Raw genomic sequence first — 25,082 nt, 5'->3', positions numbered from 1 at the left:
ACAAGTTCTCTGCAATGCAGAAGATAATTAAAAATGATGGTTTTAAAGAGAAACAAATCCTCGGTGCTTCATCGAAAAGTAATTTTAAAAACCACATATTATCTTACTAAGCGATATATTTGCACGTTTTGAAAGATAAAACAATAACTATTATTAGAAGGTAAGCCTAAAACCATCACTGAATGAAGACAAACGCTTAGACATTCTGAACAAAATGCGTTATTATTAATCTACGAATTTTAATTAAATTGCCAACAATTTTAATAAATAAAATAAAGCGTTATCTAATGATAGTTTATAGAACTAAACATAAATCATGAAATCTCTTGCCCTCAGTAACTTCGTTTGTGTGTGTTTCGTTATAACAAAGCCACTTTTAGCTATCTGCTGAGTCCAATGGGAATCGAACGCCTGATTTTAGGCGTTGCACATTCGTAGACTTACCGCTGTACTAGCGGAGGACAGTAGTAACTTCGTTTCAAATTTTGATTGAATAATTTATTTAAATTATTAGTTTTTGTAAAATCTGCAGTCCCCTTAATAGGCATTAAATAAACATTATTTCAGTTAAAAGGCTTGAGAAAAACGACCTTTAAACTCCAGATAATTATAAATGAACTTTTTGTTTGAACCAACGTTTCTCCTTTGCAGCTTCATCAGGGTTAGTACATACAACTCGGTAAACGATTAATATGACACGTTGAAAATAAAACAGCATCGGGTTATCGGTTTGCGACTTTTGATATGACTTGGCAAACTCAAAAAGGAAAAGAAATGTTATCGTTTTTATTTGCGATACTTTGTAACATAGTTGTATGTATTAAAGCTGATGGAGTCGCAAAAATGAAAAGTTGGTTCAAATAAAGTTATTTTATAATATAAAAAATATATATTATATATAATATAATATTTTATAATTATCAGGAAGTTAAAAGCTATTTTTCTTTATTTTTTAATCAAAATGTGTAATTTCCTTTAGTGTTCAATATAAATTTTGAAAGGAAACAAAAAATGCTTTATTTTACTTCTTACTCATTAAACTTGAAAGTTTACAAAATTAAACGATTGTAAGGTGTTTACATTCGATATATAAAGTTTCATTATGCATTCTTTTCACTTGTTTCCTATACGTTTTTATATTACAAAGTATAGAAAATAAAAACAATAATATTTCGTTTTTTTGGAGGGGGAGTTTCAAATTACAGGAACAAACAAACAAAAATACACAAACAATTCAAACTTAAATAATATGTGACATAAACCGATGCTATTTTATCTCCAACATAACGTATTAATCGTTTACTGAGAATAGATAAGTATTTGTGTGATAAACCCAGACTTTGCTGAGTTGTGTTTCAAATGAAACTTGGGCTGTTGTTTCTTGGATATTACCTTTGAGTGAAACTTTTGTGTTGTTTATTTTGATACGTCTGTAACATCTAAAGTGTGGTTTTTATTGTAGTAAGAGCGTAAAGAGCGATAGCAAGATAATAAATAGAGTAATAGTAAAGAAAATGGTGGAACATTTCTTGAAGATTTTTTGTTGTCAGAATTATTTTATATTTATTTCTGGAACGAAAAAAGCAATACAATAAGCTATTCTCACTCATAAAGTTGTGAAGAAATATCGTAGTTTTATTCCTTCTTAAATTGTCACAACGTTGGAACAGTACGAACTATGACTGGTAATCGCTAGATAGGATTCTAAACCTTGTTAAAATCAAACAGAAAACGTAGCTAAGAGATAAGTTATTATATCGTATTTTAGGTTGTACAATCCAAATGGGATCTAACAGTGAAATTCTGTACACTTTAATGAAACAAGTTAGATCAGCTAAATATTTTCTATATTTGCTCTACCTTAAAATCAAACCTTACATTTCAGAAATTATTTTGTTTTATTTCTTATACTCATATTATTTTTGTTTGCTTTTATTTATTTCATTCTGTTTGTTTCGCTTCTCTTTTCTCACTTGAAACAAGTTGCCTTCTCACACAAGACTTCTCACAGCAGTTGTGAAAACATTTATTTTTTATGATATTCTTATAAATATTCATTCTTCTTTAGCCTACTCTCCTTTTTTTCCAATGAATCAGTCATTTTTATGTAATACATTACTTGCGATTATTACAATAGTTTAATTACTTTCTAATAATTTAAAGGTTGTTGGCGCTGTCAGTTATCAGTTTTTTGCTGTAACAACTTAATAGTTTTATTTTGATGATTATGCTGTTTTTTTATAATTATCTGACTATATCCGTTACAATGGTACAATCGTTATACAGTAAAGATTTAATAGTTTTATTGTGGTTCTTGAGCAGATTAATGCAATAATTTAATTGTTTTATTGTAATGATTTAATAGCTATAATTCTAATGTCATATCCGTATTAACTATGTTAATTTAACAGTTTTAAAACATAAAAAATATCACTTAATTTTAGTGATTTAATTTGTGTGTTTGTTTTTTGAAGTTCGCGCAAAGCTACACGAGAGCTATCTGCTGTTGTTGTTTTGAATTAAGCAGAAAGCTACACAATGGGCTATCCGTACTCTGCCCACCACGAGTATCGAAACCTGAATTTTAGCGTTGTAAGTACGCAGACATACCGCTGAGCCACTGGGGGGCGGCTATCTGCGCTAGCCGTCCTTAATATATCTTATAAAAAGATTTTTGAAATTTCTATTTGGTATAGATATCCTCAATGTTTCAGCGCTAGTAGCATAAGTAACAGAAAAAATATATAACTCTTTAGCAGAGTTTATTCGTATTTAGTGATACGTTATTTGAAATAGGAAATTGTATAATTATATTAATTAAATTGCCCACCGCTATAACAGCGGTAAGTCTACGGATTTACAATGCTAAAATCAATGGCTCGATTCCCCTCGGTAGGCTCAGCAGATAGCCCCTATGTGGCTTTGCTATAAGAAAAACACTCACATATTAATTACATAAATACGAGTTTAGTGAAATATTAAAAAATAGACCTGTTATTCTAGTGGAATCCTTTTTTAAAGACAGTAGTATGAAAATTATTTTACCAAGAAACATAAAGACTTAAAAGATAGGGTAAATTAAAAGGAAAATACACTTACGTTAGTCTTTTCTTAAAGGTAGGTCTGTGTGCAGGTTTTTCTTTGTTTTGTTTTACGGTTCTACTCTGAAGAACATTTGAAAATACGATACCGTTAAAACACCCAGTCTGCGAGTCGATGAGACCGTATTCGGAAAATTTGGTGAGAAACAGAGTGGTGTTACGGTTTTCAGTATTCAAATCAGGAACAAAAACAAACTATAGTCAGGTATATTAACTGCAACAACAGTAAATAGTATTCATCACAGTAATGTTTAGCCACGACGATGTGGAGTTTTAGGAGGTTGGCCGGACATTGTTCCTCTTGTACAAGATAGAAGTTTTCACTTCAGGTGGATTCCTCACTTAGCCATCTTATAACAGAAAGTAATTTTCGTTGGACTTTCTTCGGTCACGTATATCGACAGAACTCGTGAAAACCGCGGAGAAAACGTCTTGATGAAGCTGAGGGACCGGATACTGCACTTGATGACGTGTCCAGTACCCTGTTTTGTGGGGGAGATGAGATAGGGATATGGGTTTTCTCCCCTTATAGTACGGAAATTAATGTGAATTCAGCTACGCTGGTGGCCAGTTCATGTTCCAGAAGATTAAGTTTATATTCAGTTCTCAGAAAGGAGAGTCGGTACCAGAAGGCTTTGTTTGAAAATCAGTCCAACAAAATGTCTTTCCAGGTGTTATTACAAATTAATTTGAGTTCTTAAATTTGTGAATTTATACATAATAATATTGATTTTTTTATAGTTTTGTTGCAGTTAGAGGCTGAATATTTTAGTAGCCGTAGATTGAATTGCAAACACTTTCATTATTATAAGTTAATCAAACGAAGATACAAATTTGTTCTAATAAATTATTAGTGTTTTTTAAAAAGAAATAAACTTCTAAGACTAAAGTCGTTATCAAATGAGTATACATTTCCACAGTGTTTTGTTCGTTTGCTTTCAGCAGATAGTATTAAATTTGGTTTATTTTAATGATGTAAAGTAGAATAAGGTAAGTTCAGGAGTTTAGAGTTTTAATTTTCTTTTCAGTACAAAAAAGATCGATAAATAGCAAAACTTACCACAGTTATACCCATATTAGATGGTTATTTATTAGTCATACACAGAGAAACATTTGGCGTTTCCCTCGTTCCGCTTTTATGATATATTTTTAGTGGTTGGATTTCAGTATGATTGGCTTCATTTCAGGTGGTTTATTATTTGCCAACAAGATGCGAACGCATGGTTATGTGACCATGTTAGATCCCTTCCAAGAGATCTTTGGATCAAGAATGGGAGGTCTTCTCTTCCTTCCTGCTCTTTGTGGAGAGGTCTTCTGGTCAGCAGCCATTCTTGCTGCTCTTGGTAAGTTGACATCACGATGCTTTAGTTCTTGTAAAAGTAGAATTTTATTATTTTATATTAGTATTTACGTGATAGGTGAAAAAGTGTGTCAGGTTTTTAATGATTCTCCAAATGCTTTTGCTTTTACAAACATTGTTAATTTTGTTAAGATATGGACCAAAATGAATATCCGGCAGAATTACATTAAAAAACGTTTAGAGGAGAAATGTTCTTGAGAACATAAAGGATTTAAATGCGCCTGTATTTACAGGTGATATGTGAGATAAACATTTTATTAAAATAGATGTATTAGCTATGTTTTTTGCCCCCAGTTGCTCAGCGGTATGTCTGCGGACTTATAACGCTAAAAACCGGGTTTCGATACCCGTGGTGGGCAAAGCACAGATAGCCCATTGAGTAGCTTTGTGCTTAATTCAAAACAACAACCTATGTTTTTGGTTGGCTCGCGATTGGTAATTTAAAGTTATTACAGAAAAATATATCTGTATTGAGTTCTTACACTGTTTGGTAAAATACATTTTATATAATATGTTACAGGGAATGTCACATAGGAAGTATTTTAAACAGGAACTTTATAGATGTTAATATCCGCTTGTACACTGTGTAAAGAGCATATAGAAGTATTATAATCATTAGTATAACAGTTAAAACTGATTGAATGGTTGTTCTTAACAACAGAATACGTCGAAAGCTGTGCTTGGCTTGTTTAGCACGTTGGTCTGTTAATGGAAAGGTCAATTCGAGTTACGATATACCGCTGATCATATCTCACACCTTTATCTATGAAGATATTATTCAGTTCAATCTCGCTATTTAGTTACGTAGCTGCTGAATGACCCCAACCCCTACCGCTGGCCAGAAGTTGTAAATTAAACATTACTGTTTCCTAACCTTGGAGTCTTTAAATCTGAACGTTTAACCCATGTGTCTCATAAGATGCTTCTTGGATTGAAAATATCGATTGATTGATTATTTGGAATTAAGCACAATGGGCTATCTGTGTTCTGCCCACCTTGGGTATCGTATCGAAACCCAATTTCTATCATGTGTTAGTCTGCAGATTTACTGCTGTGCTACTAGGGAGGGCGAAAATATCAAACATACAAGAACTTATATAGAATATACTGAAATATTAACACTTATAATAACATAGTATGCAAAACTGAATAACATTATGTATTAACCACTGTAGAGGCTAAAATGCTTATACTAAATGTGATATGCACAATGGATTGAGATTACACTAGCAGCAGAACACGTAGAAGAGATTGAAATCTCAATATTAACAACAGGATATATCGAGCAGGTTAAAGTGTTTGTATTAACCACAACAGAATTTTGTAAAATACATTGACACTTTACTATTAATTAGAACACACTTTAGCAAGATGGTGCACAGAACAGGTAATTATTAAAAATAAAATAAAGACTATGTATAAATATTTAGCGTAATAATTAGCGCGTGACGAAATGTTAGTGTTAACCACGTAACACGATAAAGTTTGGTTTGTTTTTTGAACTTCGCGCGCAAAGCTACACGAGGGTTACCTGCGCTAGTTGTCCCTAATTTAGCAGTGTAAGACTAAAGGGAAGGCAGCTAGTCATCACCACCCATCGCCAACTCTTGGGTTACTCTTTTACCAACAAACAGTGGGATTGACCGCCACATTGTAACGCCCGCATGCTGAAAGGGCGAACATGTTTGGTGTGACGAGAATTCGAACTCGCAAACCTCGGATTACGAGTCGAGTGCCTTAACCACCTGGCCATGCCGGGTCAATACGATAAGGAGAGAAATGTTAGTATATTGCTAGTTTAATTACAAAAAAAATTTACGGTAGACTGAAATGTAAAATGAGTATAACATATTGAAATGTAAATGTGTTTCTTCAGGGGCTACCGTGAGTGTGATTATTGACCTGGAAACCAACACTTCAATTATTGCATCCTCGTGCATTGCTGTGTTCTACACACTGTTTGGTGGTTTGTACTCTGTTGCTTATACTGACGTCATTCAACTATTCTGCATTTTCATTGGTTTGGTGAGTACAATAAATATTGAAACAACACTATGATTTTACCCTGCTCGTTTCGTCCGTGTTCTCGATTTAATTTTTTTTTTAGTGAGATAGTAGGTTAAAATGAGCCTCTGTATTGAAGAACTATTCTAATAACAGCACAGTAAAATTTATTTGTATGTATATATCTATATATGTGTATGTATATATATGTTATATTTGTACATACAGTGTCTTGCAAAAGTATTCCCTCATACTTTGCACATTTTGCTGCTGTTTAAACTTACAGTTATCTTACTTTTAAATGAAACTATATTTACAATCTACAAAATCTTCTCCGAACTGATAAAACTAAAAATTGCTGATATCATGTAAACAAGCTGGATTTTCAAAGAAAATTAGAATATTCTCAATTACATAAGTAGTCAACCCCTTTGTTACGGCAACCTCAATTCAATTTAGCTGCAAAAGATTAGCTTGAAAGGTCACAAAATTAATGTAATGGTCTCCGTCTGTATGGATTCAAAATGGTTTCACTTGACTTCAGAGTAAATGTATCTGTTCAAGCCACGACTCACATAGTTGTACAACAAACCAACCATAAAGACAAGGGTCTTCCAAACAAGTCGGGGATAAAGTGGCAGAGAAGCACAGACCAGGAGCAGGTTACAGAAATATTTTAAAGTCGCTGAAACTCCCTTTGATTATGATGAAGTCCATCTTTTAGAAGCGGAATGTGCTTCATACCACCCAGTTACAACTCACATCAGGTCATCCTTTCAAACTAAACAGCCAAGCAAAGAGAAAACTGATTAGGTAGTCCACTGTGAAGTCAGTAGTGACTTTTATGAAATAGGAGTCATTGTTCTTACATCGAAAATATCCTGATTCCTACACAAAGCTGGACTGAAAGGATTAGTTGCAAGAAAGAAGCCGTTACTGAACAAGAATTATTTTAAATCTCGTTTGGAGTTTGCAGCAAAATGTTCAAATGATACTGCAGACACATGGCAGAAGGTTGTGTGGTCAGACGAGACAAACTTGAGTTTTTCGGTCTAAATTCAAACAATAGAGCATATCATCCAGTCAACACCATCCTAACTGTGAAGTATGATGAAGGTAACATCATGATATGAGGATATTTCTCATCAGCAGAGACTGGGAAACTTGTAAGGATTGAGGAGAAGACGGCTGATGGTATAAAGTACAGGCAAACAGGAAACCTGCTTGAGTCAGCCAAGAATCTAAAACTGCATCAAACAATTACATTTCAGCTGGACAATAACTCAAAGCACAATGTTAAAGCCACACTAGAATGGCTTTAAAAGAAGAAAGTGAATGTTCTGGAGTAATCCAGTCAAAGTCCTGACTTTGATCCAATAGAAAATTTATGGTGAGATTTGAAAATTGTTCATCAACAATCACAATTAACTTTCCAGAATTGCAGCATTTTTGCCACGAATAATGGGCAAAAATTGCACCATCCAATTATGAGAAGCTGGTATAGATAGACCTATTCAAAAATACTCACAGAAGATGCTTCCACCAGGTACTGGTTTAGGAAGTTGAATACTTAAGGAACGAGGAAATTTTAATTTACATATTTCGGGTATCGAAATCCGATTTTTAGCGGTGTGAGTGCACAGACATACCGCTGTGCCATTATATATATATATATATATATACACGTATATAAAGGTACGTTTTAAAGTAAATGTGTATGTGTATGCACATGTAATACTGTATAGAATTCGGTTTTAACTAAAGGGTTGTAACTTGTACATATTTAACTAACTTACTGAATATCGAAAGAATACTGAAACATTTCTTAATTATTGGTCTATTGCGTTTCACGTATGCAGTGAAATAGGTATCTTCAATATGGCCCGGCATGGCCTAGCGCGTAAGGCGTGCGAGTCGTAATCCGAGGTTCGCGCCCGCGTCGCGCTAAACATGCTCGCCCTCCTAGCCGTGGGGGTGTATAATGTTACGGTCAATCCCACTATTCGTTGTTAAAGAGTAGCCCAAGAGTTGGCGGTGGGTGGTGGTGACTAGTTGCCTTCCCTCTAGTCTTACACTGCTAAATTAGGGACGGCTAGCACAGATAGCCTTCGAGTAGCTTTGTGCGAAATTTCCAAACAAACAAACAAAATCTTCAATATTGTCCAGTGTCATCCTTCATAGATTTTATCAGAAGAAAGGTTAATCTAAGCCGCTTTTTCTAATAGGTTTTAAGTAGTACCTATTTTACCCGAGATGCAAGTTTATGGTATCTTATGGACAGTTAAGGGTTCATCCAAGCTATTCATCCAGAAGTTTTAACCAATGCTTATTTTACCCAGGGAATGCTTTAACCAGTTGTGATTCCACTTGAGGAAAGTACATCAAAGCGGCTTTTTTCTTTTTTTTTCTGTGGTGATGGAGCCTGAACTAGTGTTTATTTTACCAGGAAGAAGTTAACCTTTGATGATCTTAACAAAGTAAAGTTAAATGAAGCAACGTTTTACGAAGAAAGTTACCATAACATTTAACAGATTTCAATCATTTGACCCTCGAAATAACGTACCTTGAAAGTTTTGTTTCTTTATTTGTTTGGAATTAACAACAAAGCTACACAATGGGCTACCTGTGCTCTGGTCACTACGGGTATCGAAACCCGGTTTTCAGCAGTATGAGCCCGCCGACATCCCGCTGTGTCACTCGTTGGAAGGCAACTTGAAAGTTGAACTTTCATTATTTGGAAGTATATTTTACGTATTATCTATCGTGTCATCTATTGCGTATAAGGTGAATTAAGAGGCACATGAGACCGTCAAAGAAAGAAAAGTGTGATTATAAATTGATATTTTCTTTTACCTGGGATAATTTTAATTTTGAGTGAAATGTTAATATAAACCAATTGTTTCATTTACCCAGTATTGAATCATTGTTTGGAAATTGGCGACTTTTTCCAAATATTTTTGTTGTTTGCTATAAACATAAACCGATTGGCTTCATTGTGCCCATTATTGATTCAGTTTGAGAAAACAGATGAATATAATTTGATTGGTTTACCTTTATTCATCATTGATCTAGTCTGCGGTAACAAGTTATAACATACTGAATGACTACATATACCAAACGTTTGCAGAGTCCAAAGTAATGAATGATCATAAATTTATTTGTTATTTGTATCCGATATTGATTTTGTTTGGAGCAACAAGTTAACATAAACTGATATGTAAATTATACTGATCTAATGTTGAGATAAAGTCACACAACAGTAAATTTGTAAACATAAACAAAGAAACTCTATTAAATGTTCTGTTTTGTATTCTCCTCAACAGTGGTTATGTATCCCGTTCAGTTACTCCAATAAAGCCGTGGGCGATATGTCCCTAGAAGCAACCAACTGGCTGGGTTCTGTTAATATAACTGATGCTGGGATCTACATGGATTACGGATTATTGTTGATCCTAGGAGGAATTCCTTGGCAGGTAAGCTTAGTTGCTGATGTCCCTTGTCCGTACGATTTCTTTGTACTTTATCTTTATTATTGAACGTATATAGTACATCTGTTGCGTATAACCTTATGTATTATTTCGTTACTGTTTAAACTAGAAACAAGTTATTTTTTTTATATACAAACATATTTGTAGTAAACGTTATATATTGTATCAGGAACAATGTCACCAAAGTTTTCACTAAATTTATACTTGAAATTTTACTGCTTTAGTATTAATCACATAGCTACATAATACGTTAGTTGTGTGAGTATCGGAACCCGAATTTTAACATTGTAAGCTGAGTCACCATAGGAGGAGGGGGAGGCTCATACTTGAAACTTTTAAATACGTTTAGCAACGAAATGAAACAAAAGTTTATTTCATACAGAAGAATTAATCGTATTCTTAAGAGACAACAACATTTTAACGTAAAAAAGCATTACTGTATTTAAATGTTTTAAACTTTATGATTAGAGCTAGCACTCGTGTATCAAGGGGAATCCAAGATGGCTTTGCCTGTTTGTTTAGAATTAATCACAAAGTTACACACTTTGTTATTTGTGCTTTTCCTCCACGGGTATCGAAACCCGGTTTTTAGCAATGTGAGTCTGTAGACATCCCGCTGTGCCAGTGGGTGTGTGTGTGTGTGTGTATGTGTTTGAAGAATGCTTCCAAACCAGACGACAAAAAGAGAAACATGAATAAACATACATGTAGAATGGGAGTAAGTTTTCCCTAAATTTTATGACGTGCTTACACAATACGTTATTTGTTACTAATAAATACCCACCACCTCGTTGTTATTATATTTAAGAATCGACGAAAACTGAATATATAAATAGTGCGAAAAAACATCATCAATCTTATCGATTGTTTGAATAATTAGTTAATGAAAAATATTACTCACTGGCACGTCTGTAGTTTCCTAAAATTTTCACTAGAAGTAATTGACAAAAGAAGCTGTAGAACAATACAATAACTTATATACATGTTTAAGACGTGTATATACATCATATATACGTGTATATACATCACAAAACTAAGTGAAATGTAGGCATCAACTAAGCTCATTTTCTTACAGTACGGTTGACTTTTTTTTGTAATTTCACGTAAAGCTACACGAGGGCTATCTGCGCTAGCAGCCCTTAATTTAACAGTGTAAGACTAGAGGAAAGCAGCTAGTAATCACCACCCACCGCCACTCTTGGACTACTCTTTTACCAACGCATATTGGGATTGACCGTCACTTTATAACGTCTCCACAGCTGAAAGGGCAAGTATGTTTGGTGCGACGGGGATTCGAACTCGCGACACTCAGAGTACAACTCGAGCGATTTAACCACCTGGCCAAGGCGAGCCTAATACGGTTGTTTATTAAAGTTTTCATAGTTAAATCATTTGACTAAAATTTATAAACGCGGGTAAATCTTTTAAGATTACTGGCATATTACAGTTCATACGTTTACGCGGTGTTCAAACGTATTGTTAAGTATTAATGTATAAGCCTTTGAATTAAATGTTATTGTGTGTCATTCGAGCGACAGCTTCTTTGTTGACGCGATCAAAATTTCGTCCATGACTGAGTAACAGTAACGTTTCTAGATATTCTAGGCCTACGGGAAAGGTCTGTGTTGTTTGGTAGTTTGCCGCTGGTAAGTATCGTTTGTAAAACGATAAAATAAGGAGTTTTTTTTATTTTTGCGTGAACCTCAGTTGAACTTTCAGTTGCGAAAGTAAATGTAAACCTTACATTTATACTTCTGAACTCCATAAAATAGATTAGATAGTTAGATGACACACTCCATAACTTTTCTAGTTTCCGTGATAGAGTGATCAACTTTTCACTTCAAAATAAATTGAGATTTGTAAACTGAAACTTCAAAATGAACTTTAAGTTTCTTATATGTAGAAAGTGAGAAAACATCTTAAAAATAAAAGAGTCGAAACTATATTGTAAAGCACGGATAATTCCCCGCCCTTAAAATATTTATTTCTGCAAAATAGTTTAGTTTCATATACAATTTTTAAATATCACTTTTGCTTCACTGACCTGGTTGTGTTGAGTATGAACGTCGAGTTGTATCTTTTTGACGAATGAATAATGGTAAACAATGTAGCAAAAGTCTTTCCATACCTAGACCCAGCATGGCCAGGTGGTTAAGAAACTCGATTTATTATTCGCAGGTTCGAATCCCCGTCACACCAAATATGCTCGCCCTTTCAGCTGGGGGTGCATTATAATGTTATGGTCAATCTCACTATTCGTTGGTAAAAGAGTAACCCAAGAGTTGGCGGTGGGTGGTGATGACTATTATTACCTTTTATTCTTTAATTTTTAGCTAGCAAATACCGTATTCCTGAATTAAAACTTTTAGTTAAACAAGATATCAACAAATTATCATTAACAGCTATATTTGTGTGAAGAAATATTGTATATTCCTGACATCTATAAAAAAAAGTTTCATATTTTAACAATTCATTCTTTTCGTATTTTTTCAGGTGTATTTCCAGCGAGTTCTATCTTGTAAGAGTGCTTTTAAGGCACAGATTCTTTCGTATGTCGCTGCATTTGGCTGCATAGTTATGGCTATCCCGCCAATGATGATTGGGGTTATTGCTAAGGCAACGGGTAAGAGGTCCTAACCCCAATTGTTTCTTTGAGAGTTAATCCATTGCAGGTTAATAAACCTAAAATGTATTTTAATCTTTGAAATTGGACTGCACCTGCAGAAATACATTTTAAACAATCATTTAAGCTAAAGGACTAAGCTTTAGAAGGAATATGTAATACTTAAGACCGATTTAAAATTAATTCAGGCTTACAATCTAAAAAACAGGTAATTTTACCTATTATTAGAGTAAGTATTGATTTGGGATTTGGTCTGAAAAAAAAAGAAAAGAATGGCTGACGTAACAGCCTAGTTATGTCTACGCAACAGTTATCTAATTTTGATTAAAAGAAAAAAATAATATTAATTGTTTTTGTGCATCGTACACTCCGATTTGATACTCAGATATAAATTATCAAAGATTTGTGTAGTTTTTTTATCTGTTTGTTTAAAGAAATTCATGCACAACTACTCTAATGTTATTTTTACAAGCCATTACTAATTTGAATTGCTACACCTAAGAGATGGCAGGCGTGGCATGGGCAAGTGGTTAAGGCGGTCGACTAGTAGACCGAGAGTCACGGGTTCGAATCCTCGTCACATCGAATATGCTCGCCATTTCAGCCGTGGGGGCGTTATAAAGTTATGATCAATCCCACTATTCGTTGGTAAAAGAGTAGTCCAAGAGTTGGCGATGACTAGCTGCCTTCCTTCTAGTTTTACACTGCTAAATTAGGGACGGCTAGCCCTGGTGTAGCTTTGCGCGAAATTCAAATAGAAATAAGAGATGGCAGTTATTCAACACAGCTCATTGGTAACTCTTGGGCTATTATAATCAAACAGTTGGGATTGACCCTCACATTGTAATATTCCCACGAATGAAAGTTTTGTTTTTAATTTTTGGGCATAACTACAAGAGGGCTATATGCACTAGCCGTCCCTAGTTTAGTATTGTAAAACTAACTCTTTGTCTACTATTTTACCAACGAATAATAGAAGTTGACAAACACTGTAATGCCTCCATGGCTGAAAGAGCAAGCTTGTTCGGTATGATATGGATTCGAACCAGCGACCTCAGATTACAATGATGTTTCGAGCGTCTGCTTAACCACTTAGCTATACCGAACCCCGTTAAAGGCTCGAGCATATTTTATGATAGGATTCGATCCTGCGACCTGCAAATGGCGCATCCAGTGTTCTAATCACCAGTCCATAACCAGGCCAGATAACGTTATTTCTGAGAAGAAAAAAAAAAAGCATTTTCATAAGGAGTTAACTCTTGTTTCCGTGTCTTAAGTGCGTTTATTTTCAAATATAATTTGATACTTACGTAAATATAATATGGTGTATTTTTTATCACTATTCAACATCTTTAATCAAACAAATGTTTAGATTAAAAACTAATTTTTCGTACATTTATATGGAACATAAATGAAGAATCTCTATGAAAAATTCAATTTATAAATGAAAAGCTGAACATGTACATGTTTAAGTTGTTTAATGTTTCAGTTAAATAAGTTAATTATACTTATTACACTACTTGTACGCTGCGCCTTTTTTAAAGAAAAATATATTATTTTATTTCTTATTAAACTAAGAGAATAGTTATTTTCTCAAAAGTTCCGCTACGGTGTACTTGAGCAGCTTATTGTTTTACATTTTTATTTTCGCATTGTTATTACGTTACATTTATGTTCGATATTTCTCGGTAGCTTGGAACGAGACAAGTTACGGTGAGCCTTTGAAGCCTGACGAGACCGCCTTGGTGCTCCCTCTAGTGTTGCAATATCTTACTCCTTCAGCCGTGTCATTTTTCGGACTCGGTGCCGTTTCTGCTGCTGTCATGTCCTCTTCTGATTCCTCGATTCTTAGCGCCAGTTCCATGTTCGCCCGTAACGTTTACAAATTGATATTTCGCCAAAATGTAAGAGGTCACAGTTGTTGTTTTTCTAAAGTTGATATTAGCATGAAATAAAAGAATCTTATTTGTCTCGCATAATCGTGAATAAATTTCTGAAGCTTATTATTATTATCATTATGCAAATTAGCAAACATTTATGAGAAAAAAATATAAAAAATAAACAGTAGAGGTAATAACAAATAATTTTAGTGTTGAACAAATTCAAATTAGGGTTGCTCGAAAGACTAAATATAAAGCTACTGAATTTATAAACGATTCTATTAATATTTATAATGATCCAAGAATTTGTTCACTAGTTGCATAGTTTATTGTAAGCGGCTTCTTCCTACAAATAAAAAATGTTTTATTAGTATTTTATACCTTGAATACCGTGTATAACATGATACTATTTTACGGGAAACATTACTTTTTAAATACGTTACTATCTTCTCAAAGCAGGAATTATTTGACAGTGTTCAACCTTCTAACTGCAACTTAAACTAAAATTATAGTGATGGAAGATCAGAGTTTAATTCTAATATACTAATTAAAACTATCACTATGCTAATAACACATGAAATGTTTTCAAACAAGTGTAATATAAGTAAATTTTTTAATTGTGTAGGCCTCCGAACGAGAAATTGTATGGGTGGTTAGAATTTCGGTTTTGTTTGTGGGAACGTTAGCGACAGCCATGGCTCTAACGGTCAAGTCCATCTATGGACTCTGGTACTTGTCCTCTGATCTCGTCTACGTCATCTTATTTCCTCAGCTGATATGTGTCGTCCATTTCAAAGAATATTGTAACACTTATGGGTCACTATTAGCGTATGTTTTTGGTTTCTTGATGCGAGCTTTAGGTGGAGAGCCCATTCTACGGCTCGAGCCAATCATTTATTACCCCTTCTACGATGAAACTGGCGGTCAGCGATTTCCATTCAGAACTTTTTCCATGTTGATCAGTCTGATGACCCTGTTGACCATATCAGCCTTCACCAAATGGATGTTCGAATCAGGACGCCTCCCAGCAAAACTAGACATTTTCCGTTGTGTCGTCAACATTCCGGAAGATGTTGTCAAAGTCCAGGAGCCACAGGAAGGAGAAATGTCAGTTTTAAATACCAACATGATTAAAACGTATCAAACAGAAATGAATGGACGAATCAACCCAGCATTAAATCTTGGTAGTGAAGATGAACTAAATGACCCTTCCAGTAACATCGACAAGAAGGATCAACCGGACCTGGAATTAAAAGATGGATTTGCCAAGGCTATAGACACCACGAGTCTGTGAGGCACGCAGTGTGTAATATAATATCTAATCCCAAAGTTTGTCCCAACACGTATATGTACATGTATATTTACAATAACCTGTAGGGTTACAGTAGAAAATGTCAGCGAACGTTGAATTCCAAGCTGGTGTAGTAGTGAGAACTATATGTACTCTTATATTGTAGTCGGCCAATAATTAAATTTTTAGCTTTTTTTTTTGTCTTTAAGTTACGTCATGTCATGTAAATCTATATAGTTAAATCGTATTTTTAGAAAGAAGAATATTTCAAAATTTTTGTTATTCAGTACAATTGAGTTCACTTAATTCCAAACGTTTAATACGATGAAAGACGAGGGAAAAATTAATTATACAATCTAGACTTTTTCAACATTCAAAATGTTTCTAATGAATGAGCTAAGGTTTTTATACGACAGAAGTTCAGCTCATAAAATCTGTATTCCTGATTACTATGAAAATAAATATGATTCTTCACGAACAGAAATAAAATAAAAAATAAGATAAACCTATCGACTACGGAAAGTAGTTAAGTATTAATTGTTGCTATAAAGAAAATTGGATGTTACAGTTTGCTATAATAGGTTGAAAAGCGTCGGGTAGCAAGTTTGTCTTTTGAACCTTAGGTTTCTTGTCACACAGTATAGGAAATTTCATTGTTTTGGAGATTGATGTTAAAAGTTTTGAAATTTTTTTCCGACGTATAAGTAGTTAAACATGCTGTAATAATTAACAGTGTCAGTGGTGTTGAATGGTGTTAGGTGAGCTGTTCTACATGTTTATAGCAATATTTGTGCCGTCACGTGACTGGATTCATTATAAATTTGAATTGTATTCCTAATTTATTAAAACTCTATTTAATTGCTGTATTACCATAAAAATAGTCAATTCAACTGAAATTAGTTTTCATTTTTAAAAATATCTTCAGAAAATATTTCCGGACTTTAGCGACAAAATGTTTTGCAGATGTTTGAATCCTATTTTGACAGGCATATTCGATCTATTTTTAACCAATTCACAACATTGTCCAAAGTTAATGGTGGGCGAATTTCTTTACTCTCTATTTGTAACATAGTAACAAATATAGTGTAAAATTTCATGTACGATGATTGCTATTCGTTAAATAATACAGACAGTAAAAACCCACAGCACGGATTTTGATATCAATGGTTGGAAGAGCACAGACAGTTGTGTAGCTTTGTGCTGAACTTCAAGAAACAGATGAGAATTTTTTTTACATGACACAAACACAACTGACAACCACTGATAACTTTGTGATAAGGATGTATAAAATAACAAAAGTACTTGTGTTACTCCGTACTATTTATAAAATAACAAAATACTTGTGTTACTCTGTACTATTTATAAAATAACAAAAGTACTTGTGTTACTCTGTACTATTTATAAAATAACAAAAGTACTTGTGTTACTCTGTGCTATTTATAAAGTAACAAAAGTACTTGTGTTACTCCGTACTATTTACCATTAGGTTCTACTTCAGATCAGAGAGTTTAACGAACAAACAAGTTATAAAGATATTCCTTATATTAAATAAAATCGTAAATAGAGATTGTGCTAACATGCTCTTTGTTTACATATTTTATCTATATATATATATATATTTCAGTTATAATCTTCTCTATACTAAGTTAACGTGAGGAGAACGTGACGTAGATCTCTGAAGGACGAAATAAATCCTTTTAGTTCCCTCACATACGTCACTTATTTGTTTCCGTAGTGATTCTCATGAAAGAAGCATTGTCCAGATTCTCACCTTCCAATCATACACATTTTTTGGGTTAACATCTCTATTCATTATTTGGATTCATTACACACTTTCTTCATTTTATAATCAGTAGGTCTGGGTATTATTTGTTACTATTATATTAATAACAGGCCTATACTACTGGAAGTATTGTATCGAATAAAACACGTCAGACGTCAAAATTCTTTTACCTAAATCGGTGGTTTCTCCGATACGGTTTAGAAGCTATAAAGCATTTAGTTTCTGTTGTTGATATAACATTAGACTACAAAGCTTTGATTTTCTAATACCCTAACATTCTACTAAATGTTAATACTTAAAAAAAAACTAAGTTTGAAGAAGAACACGGAAAAAATATCTATTTGTATTAAAATTACAAGAAACTCCCAACACATCATCATATGTAAACATCATATTTCCCTTCGAAAAATTATAACAATATTTCTACGCTCACAGTTATAGCAAATAAGAGAGGAATGATTTTGTATTCTTCGGTTGTGACCTATATACTCACATTAAAAGTCACGTATTAATTAGAGGTTGTCTGTTACTAGCTTATTTTTTTCATAATATCTTAGGAAAATACAATCCATATACTTTTCATCTGTGATAAAATAGTTTATTAATAGGCATTAGGTTTGTAATTGCGCTTTATATTTGACGTTGAGGGTTATGACTGATTATTGTATTGAGGAAAAAAATTATGAATATATATATATATATTTATTTGTTTCATCATATTTGTTTTTGATCGGCTTATGTCGTAAACGATAACCAATTGTTTAGTGAAAGTAGTTGTGTCTTCGATATAGTAAATCACTGAGAATTTTAAATCAATCAATTACAGTTAGAAACTTGTAAATTAATTTTACCAAATCTAGTAATTGCTCTGAAAGATTCATTTTATGTAGGTGAAACTTTTTAAATAGCTAACGGAACTATTTTATCTGGCAGAGTTTTTATAGTTTAAATGTAGTTCGTAAAGTCAGATTTGAGTATTACTAAAATTGTTTCAATTCTTGAGTAACTTGATCAGAAAATTAAACTTTAAACAACTTTTTTTTTCTTTAGACAACAAATTGTTTTTTATCATAAGACCAACTTTGGTTTCTCAAGCTAGAAACAGTGGCGTTTGGCGAAGGCTCTTCCCAGTCATTGATGCTGGAATAATTTTTTAAAGTGTGGGTGTTGAAAATCAGTAGCAGTTGAACAGTTTATGTATACCTCAAGCTATTCAAGTGCTCCCCCCCCCCCAGCATCTCTTGTTCTCGCGCCCTTGTTATCAGTATTAGGCTTTCATAAGTGAAAAGCGTGCTTGTAATAGGATATTAAAATCGCTCAAAACTTAATTTTAAGTTTCATTATTAATTTGTGGCGGATGTTCACATCTTTAAATTAATTCCACTGATTGTTTTTAATGAAAGATTTGATGTTTCATATAAAATATGTTCCTATGAATTTTTATATTTTTATTTGTTTGTGATACATATATAATAGTGACTATTGTCTTATGTTTAAACGTTTATTGGATAAGAACGTTGAGAACGTTTGTCAACTAGGCTTTCAGTGCTTGAATCAACTGGCCCATCATGCGTAACGTTTGTTTACTAGGCTTGCAGTGCATGTGTAAACTGATCCACCATGCTTCACATATATTTGTTTGACTAAAAACATTCTCAAAAGTTTATAAGACTTCGGTGGAGCAGCACAAACGTAGATGCATATCTCCTTGTACTTTTATTGTCCTGTTATGTTTAGCCAACTAGTGTGAACGTTTATTTTATGTAAGTGACATGGATTTAGAAAGCTATTATACTTGATTTATTTGCAACACAGATTGCCGGTGGCGTTGCCTGTTGTTTAAAAAAAATACTTGGTGAGCTCTGATCTCAGATAGGAGGTAGTATTCTGCCAATACTTACCGATCTGAGTACCGGTTCATACTTTTTAATGTGTTACTGGTACCGGAATTTATATATATATACTTTTTTCTTTGTCAAAAACAGGTTCACTTCACCCAGCTGAGTACCTCTTTGGTTTTTCTTGAGAATTTCACCACCGCACCAGAGCATGCTTCACTAAATTGTAGAGATACATGTTTGTTGTTTTTGTTAAATTAATATAAATAAACATTTATATATATTAAAATCGTTACTGCGTACATAAATATACTAGGTTGTTGTAAAGTACCTATCGTTCACTGTTTCCTTGTTATCCTGAACTTAGTGACACTAGTGTTAAAATTGAATCTTATTGATGAATGTCGTGAACACTAGCATTACATCTCTATAACTCAGTCGTTGTACAAGTAAGTTTAAACTTTATTATTATTAAAGCATTATTACTGTTGATCGTGTGGTGTAGTTTCAGTGAAAAGTATCACAAAATAACCGTAGTTTTTAGCCTGTGATACACGTGAGTTTGAATGTTGTATAATTGTCTTGAACAGGCGCACACATCTGCAATAATTTTCACATTTGCAATATCAACCTAAACATAATTGACCCAGACTCATATCACTATTAAGCAATAAGATTTATTTGAGTCTGTTTATTTTGAATGGGGATACGAAACATATCATTTTCATGTTGTTTCTTCTGTTATATTGTTTCAACTCTTTGCATAATTGGCTATTACTTCATTTCTAAGTGTTACCAACAGTGTTTCAATGCTGAATTTTGAGATGAGATGCGGTAGAGTGATTGTATTCTTCAGTACGGTGGTGACTGTGTTCACTTTCGTATTTTATTCCGTAAAGACAATTTTTCTGTTGTTATTTTTGTGAAAACCAACATGATAGCCCAGTTACTTGCAACACATTGAAGTTGTTTAAAACATTTGAGTATTAATCATGAACGAAATGTTAATAAGTAATAATCAGTCTGTATTATTTATTCTTCAGTTATTTTAAGAGTAGTCTAACATGTCTTTGAAATTTTCTCATGAACTAAAATTTAAAAAGTAGATAAGCTGATGATCTATATAGTGATAGTAAATTAGTTCGACAAACGTCTTCATCGAACATAAAACAAACTCATAAAAACATGATGATCCAAAGATATGTGTCATATGTGTCGCAATACATACCAAAAGTCATAACATGACTAACAGGGGACTCACTTTTTATCTGTATTCTTTAATATATATATACATATTGCTAAAGTTTAATTATATATATATATATATTTGAGAATGTATTTTGCATTATTAGTTGAGTATATGGGTTTAAGACTACCATAAAATGCCTAAGCTGGTCAAACTTCGTGCGATATTGTTAGATTTACGGCCGAAATTGTCTACAATACCAAGAGCATCCAAATGATGTATCATCGCATCTTAGTCATTGTAAATCTTGGGTTTAATGATAATCATTAGTTCTAATCAGATCATAACATTAAAATAGTTACATTATCTCCTGGGTTATCTTTTTAGTTGTAATTGATTCAGGTAATTTGCTTTGGTCAGAAGTTATTGATAGTGTATAATATTTTATTAGTTCATCTACTAGAGATGATAAAAGTGTATTCTAATGCAGTTTACATGGTTATATCTAATTAATAGCCTTAACATTAACCTCATTAAACTTCAATTGAAAAAACTTAACCATATTACAGGTTTCCTCAAATCACAGTAAGAGATACTGTTATTTCGTCTTTCTATATTTTGATATTTGTTTCTTAAGTGAAGTAACTTAATATAGTTAACTTTCCTTTTTTACAACGTTTATCTTTTCAATATCATGACAAAATCATTTACTTTGAAAATGCCATTACTACACTAAATAAATTACCAGAATCATAAAAGTGTGTAACGTTATGTTTTTGTTATAACAATTACCAACAAATAATTTCCAAGAAATAATGTTAATATTTAGGTGTTTTTTTCTTACATTTTAAAATTTCAGTGAGTTAACTAGTTATTCTTATCGCTACTAAACCGCAGTAAACGTGATTACACTGAATGTTTTTCTTATAACACTATCTTTAAAAATCGCAGTTAATACAATTTAATGAAACAACTCAACATTATAATGTTGTAATCTTTATTTCTCAAATCTTCATTGAAACACTTTATTATTGTCTATTTTTCCTTTTTATATGTTAAGCCTTTCATAATCATGCTAATAACAACTCATTGTTATTGTTTATTATTGCTACTTTTTTATCGTGGTAAAAGAATCCCGACATTGTAATGACTGTCAATTTAATACAGTTATTTAGTTCTAACCTATCTGGAGCTCAACGTAGTTCGTTTATAAGCGTGCCAGACTGTATGTTTGGGAGTCCACACGTTCATGATCCAATACTACACACACACACAGCAAACACGATACGCACTTTTCTGATCGTGGATGGATATCAGGAAAGTATCCAGATAGTTGAAGGTTAAGATTTTTGGGTTAGTGGTAACTTCGAACTACTCGTGTTTTCTTTGGCCCTCAGACGGTTCAGTAATAAGCTTGAAGGCTTACACTTTATTTTTAATTCGTTTCAACTTTAAGAATTTTTAAATATCTTTTTTTGTACTAAAATGATTTAAATGGGATGGGTTATCTTTTGCTTTAGTCATTATGTTATATGTATAGACACTATATTATATGTATAGACATTTTAAGACTGATGTTGCGAAACATGAAATAAAGCGTATGGATGTCTGAGTAAGGGTGAAGCGATATACCGACATTTACTGGTATGCAGTAACAATGTGTTAAAATAGTCAGATTTTCTGTTTGGCGGGGAAATCCTCTAAAATTTCCAGTAATTGTTTTTAATATTTGAAACGTTTTATTGTCTTTGTGAGTGCTGAGATTTTAAAGCACTACGCATTGTGACGCAATTATCCAGCAGCACGTGTGGAGTAATGAGTTTCACAACACGACTATCTGTGGTAAGTTTACTCAAACAAACAGAAACTGCGTGTTGACAGATATTAACCAAAAATGTAACATACGGAAGGATAATGTAGTTTCATTCAAAATTAGAAACAATGATAAAGAGTTAATAAATTAGAAGTTGCATAAGTGCTTTCGAGATTCTAAATCCTTGTGTTTGAAGTTCTTGTATATTTATTATGTCAGAGTCTACTGTAATTTATCAAGATGTTTGAGATATATATGTATTTTCGAGTTCAATATTTGCCAAAAAAAAAAAGGAGGGCTAACATAATATTTTTGTTTTGGTTTTTATGTCCATTTTGAGTTAGTTTTGAATGATGTGTTTGTTTCTTTAGAGTGGTCCATCTTCGGCTCGTATTTAAGAACTACCTTCACTGTTCCTTCTTATGGTAATATATATGACTGAGGTTCTAAATGGAATGATTTATCCAATGTATATTGACCGATAGTATCAGTGTCGAATGTTTAAATAGTTTTTGTTCAGAATTTTATAATATGAAATTAAAACAATAAGTCATAAAACTTTTAAAGCGTCGAAGAAAGAATAGTTTGCTTGTTTTATTTTATTTATAATAATATCCATACTAAAATGTCTCAAAAAATGTGTACATCATACTGGGTTTTTACTCACAAGTACTATTTATTATGGTATGTATACATATTTTTGTCAAGATATGAATAAGTGAAGAAAATATAGTAGACATAAACCAGTTAAAAGTATAAAAATTAACCAGGTTATTAGTAATACAGCGAAATAATACAAATAAATAATTTCTAATGGAGTTCAAACTCCTCCTAATAACGGCATTATATATGATAAACTAATTTTTTGTATTCAAAGTTCTGCCTCTAAAGCCTTAATTTAGTGAGAACTAATTCTCATATCTCCTTTAATAACTTTTGTTTTATCTGTACAGTTCAAGTAAGTTTTCAAATAGTAATTTATGTATTGAGATGTAAAAACACAAAACAGGCAGCATTGTTGTAAAGAAAGCTGTTAACGTGTCCTGTTAATGTAGGCCTGTTTCTTAAGCCTGGATGTTTAATTGAGTTAATCCATTTGTCTTATGATTGAGTAAAGCTTGATTTTAATGCAGCATATGCTGTTAGTGTACTACTATTTGTAAAACCTGGATATTTACCGAAACATAAACAAATGTGTTCCATTGTTGAACAGAATTAATCCTCAAACTTCGATATTTAGTACAGTGTTTTTTGTTGCATAATTAACCTTCAAATTTAGATATTTATCAAAATTTAGTCTAAAGTCTTTTATTGTTGCATAATTAACCCTCAGAGCAAGATATTTATTGATATTAAGTCTGAAGTATCTTGTTGAATAACTAATCCTTAATCCTAAATATTTTAAGACATTTAGTGCAACGTTTCTTGTTTTAGTATAATCAATCCTCAAACACAGGTATTTATTAGAATTGAATCCGACATTAGGTGGGAGGGAAATTTCTGATAGATTAGGTAAATGTTATTAGCAGAACTGCATTAACGAATAAAAACAGCATTCACGAGTAGGTACTAAGATAAATGGCAATTCAACTGTGATTAAAACAGTATTCTTACGATGATTAGGTATTTCGATAACAATTTTAAACTTGAATCAATTATAAATGCAATCAAAGTTATGAATTATTATTTTTTTAGGAATTAGTTTGTCATACTGGTTTAATCTTCACGTGATTTTGAGAACTGATATTTACCTTGAAGGTGCGTTTTTAAGGAACAAGTGTCATCTACCGGACATTCATAAGACCATCTAGAATGAAGTTCTAAAAAATATCCCAGTTTTAAAACTTGCCTTTATTTGTAAGTTCAAATAAATTACGCGCACTCTGAACTATTATTATACTCTGAATAAATGATTTATCCTTCCGTACGCCGTCCACCAGTTTGAGCCACTTATCTTGGTTGTAGTCTCTAATACTAACCAATTATATTGGATTTAATCGGAGTGTTTGCTTTGTTTTTTCTAGAAAAAAAATAACAAAGTGTTTATATATTAGACACACTGAAGCCAACAAGCAACGGACACACACATACATATAGGTATGTTTACATTATTTGCCAATTCAGCAGTCAGTATATGAACCCCAAACTCTACCTACATCTCATAGTTGTCAGTATCAAAAATAAAAAGAGATAACTGATGACTTTTTTGTTATTATTAACTTTTATGTGAGTCTACTTTTTGTGTGAGGAAGAAGGTAGAACGTTTCGCCAAGAAATGCTTAACTGGTTTTAGGAGTAACTAAGAATGATGCAGTGTGAATAAGTATCGAGAACTGGAAACTCTACCTCCGTGAGAACTGAATAGCTTGCAATAATATCGCTTTCTTTATTTTATTTTGAGGGAAGAATGCTGAAGGAAATGTGTCTATTTTTGTAAAAATCAAAGAAAAACGGAGAAAATACCAAACGCTACAGTTATTTATCGTTGTTTCTTCGAGGTTAAGCAATAAATTGACTTAAAATCCACGATTATGTATCGTGAAATCTTCAAGTTAATGTTGTATAATAACTGTTAATTGTAATTGATGTATCACGCTCTAGAATATTAATGTGAATAAAAGACTTAGTTGTCGGCATTACTTCGTTTCATTCTTTTATATCAGAAACGACTAAAATTCACGTGATTCATAGAGGAGATGTAACAAGAGAATAATA

At 32.7% G+C, this 25,082-nt stretch overlaps 1 protein-coding gene across 10 annotated transcripts in view; it reads left to right on the top strand.

The window, feature by feature from the left end:
* LOC143229491 (high-affinity choline transporter 1-like) overlaps window positions 1–25,008 on the top strand; it is a 115,143-nt gene extending 90,135 nt beyond the window's left edge. For all 10 annotated transcript variants that reach the window (XM_076461880.1, XM_076461878.1, XM_076461882.1 and 7 more), the window contains 6 exons: window positions 4,289–4,444; window positions 6,338–6,486; window positions 9,789–9,938; window positions 12,447–12,576; window positions 14,269–14,480; window positions 15,082–25,008. In XM_076461880.1, coding sequence (XP_076317995.1) covers window positions 4,289–4,444; window positions 6,338–6,486; window positions 9,789–9,938; window positions 12,447–12,576; window positions 14,269–14,480; window positions 15,082–15,750 — 1,466 coding nt within the window. In that variant the 3' untranslated portion in view covers window positions 15,751–25,008. The remainder of the gene's footprint in view (window positions 1–4,288; window positions 4,445–6,337; window positions 6,487–9,788; window positions 9,939–12,446; window positions 12,577–14,268; window positions 14,481–15,081) is intronic.
* The last annotated feature ends 74 nt before the right edge of the window (window positions 25,009–25,082 follow it).

The sequence above is a fragment of the Tachypleus tridentatus genome, chromosome 10 (genome assembly GCF_004210375.1).
Source record: "Tachypleus tridentatus isolate NWPU-2018 chromosome 10, ASM421037v1, whole genome shotgun sequence".
NCBI classification, from domain to species: Eukaryota; Metazoa; Arthropoda; class Merostomata; order Xiphosura; family Limulidae; genus Tachypleus; species Tachypleus tridentatus.
The sequence above is the reverse complement of the archived record's forward strand: the minus strand, read 5'-3'. Positions and strand labels throughout refer to the sequence as shown.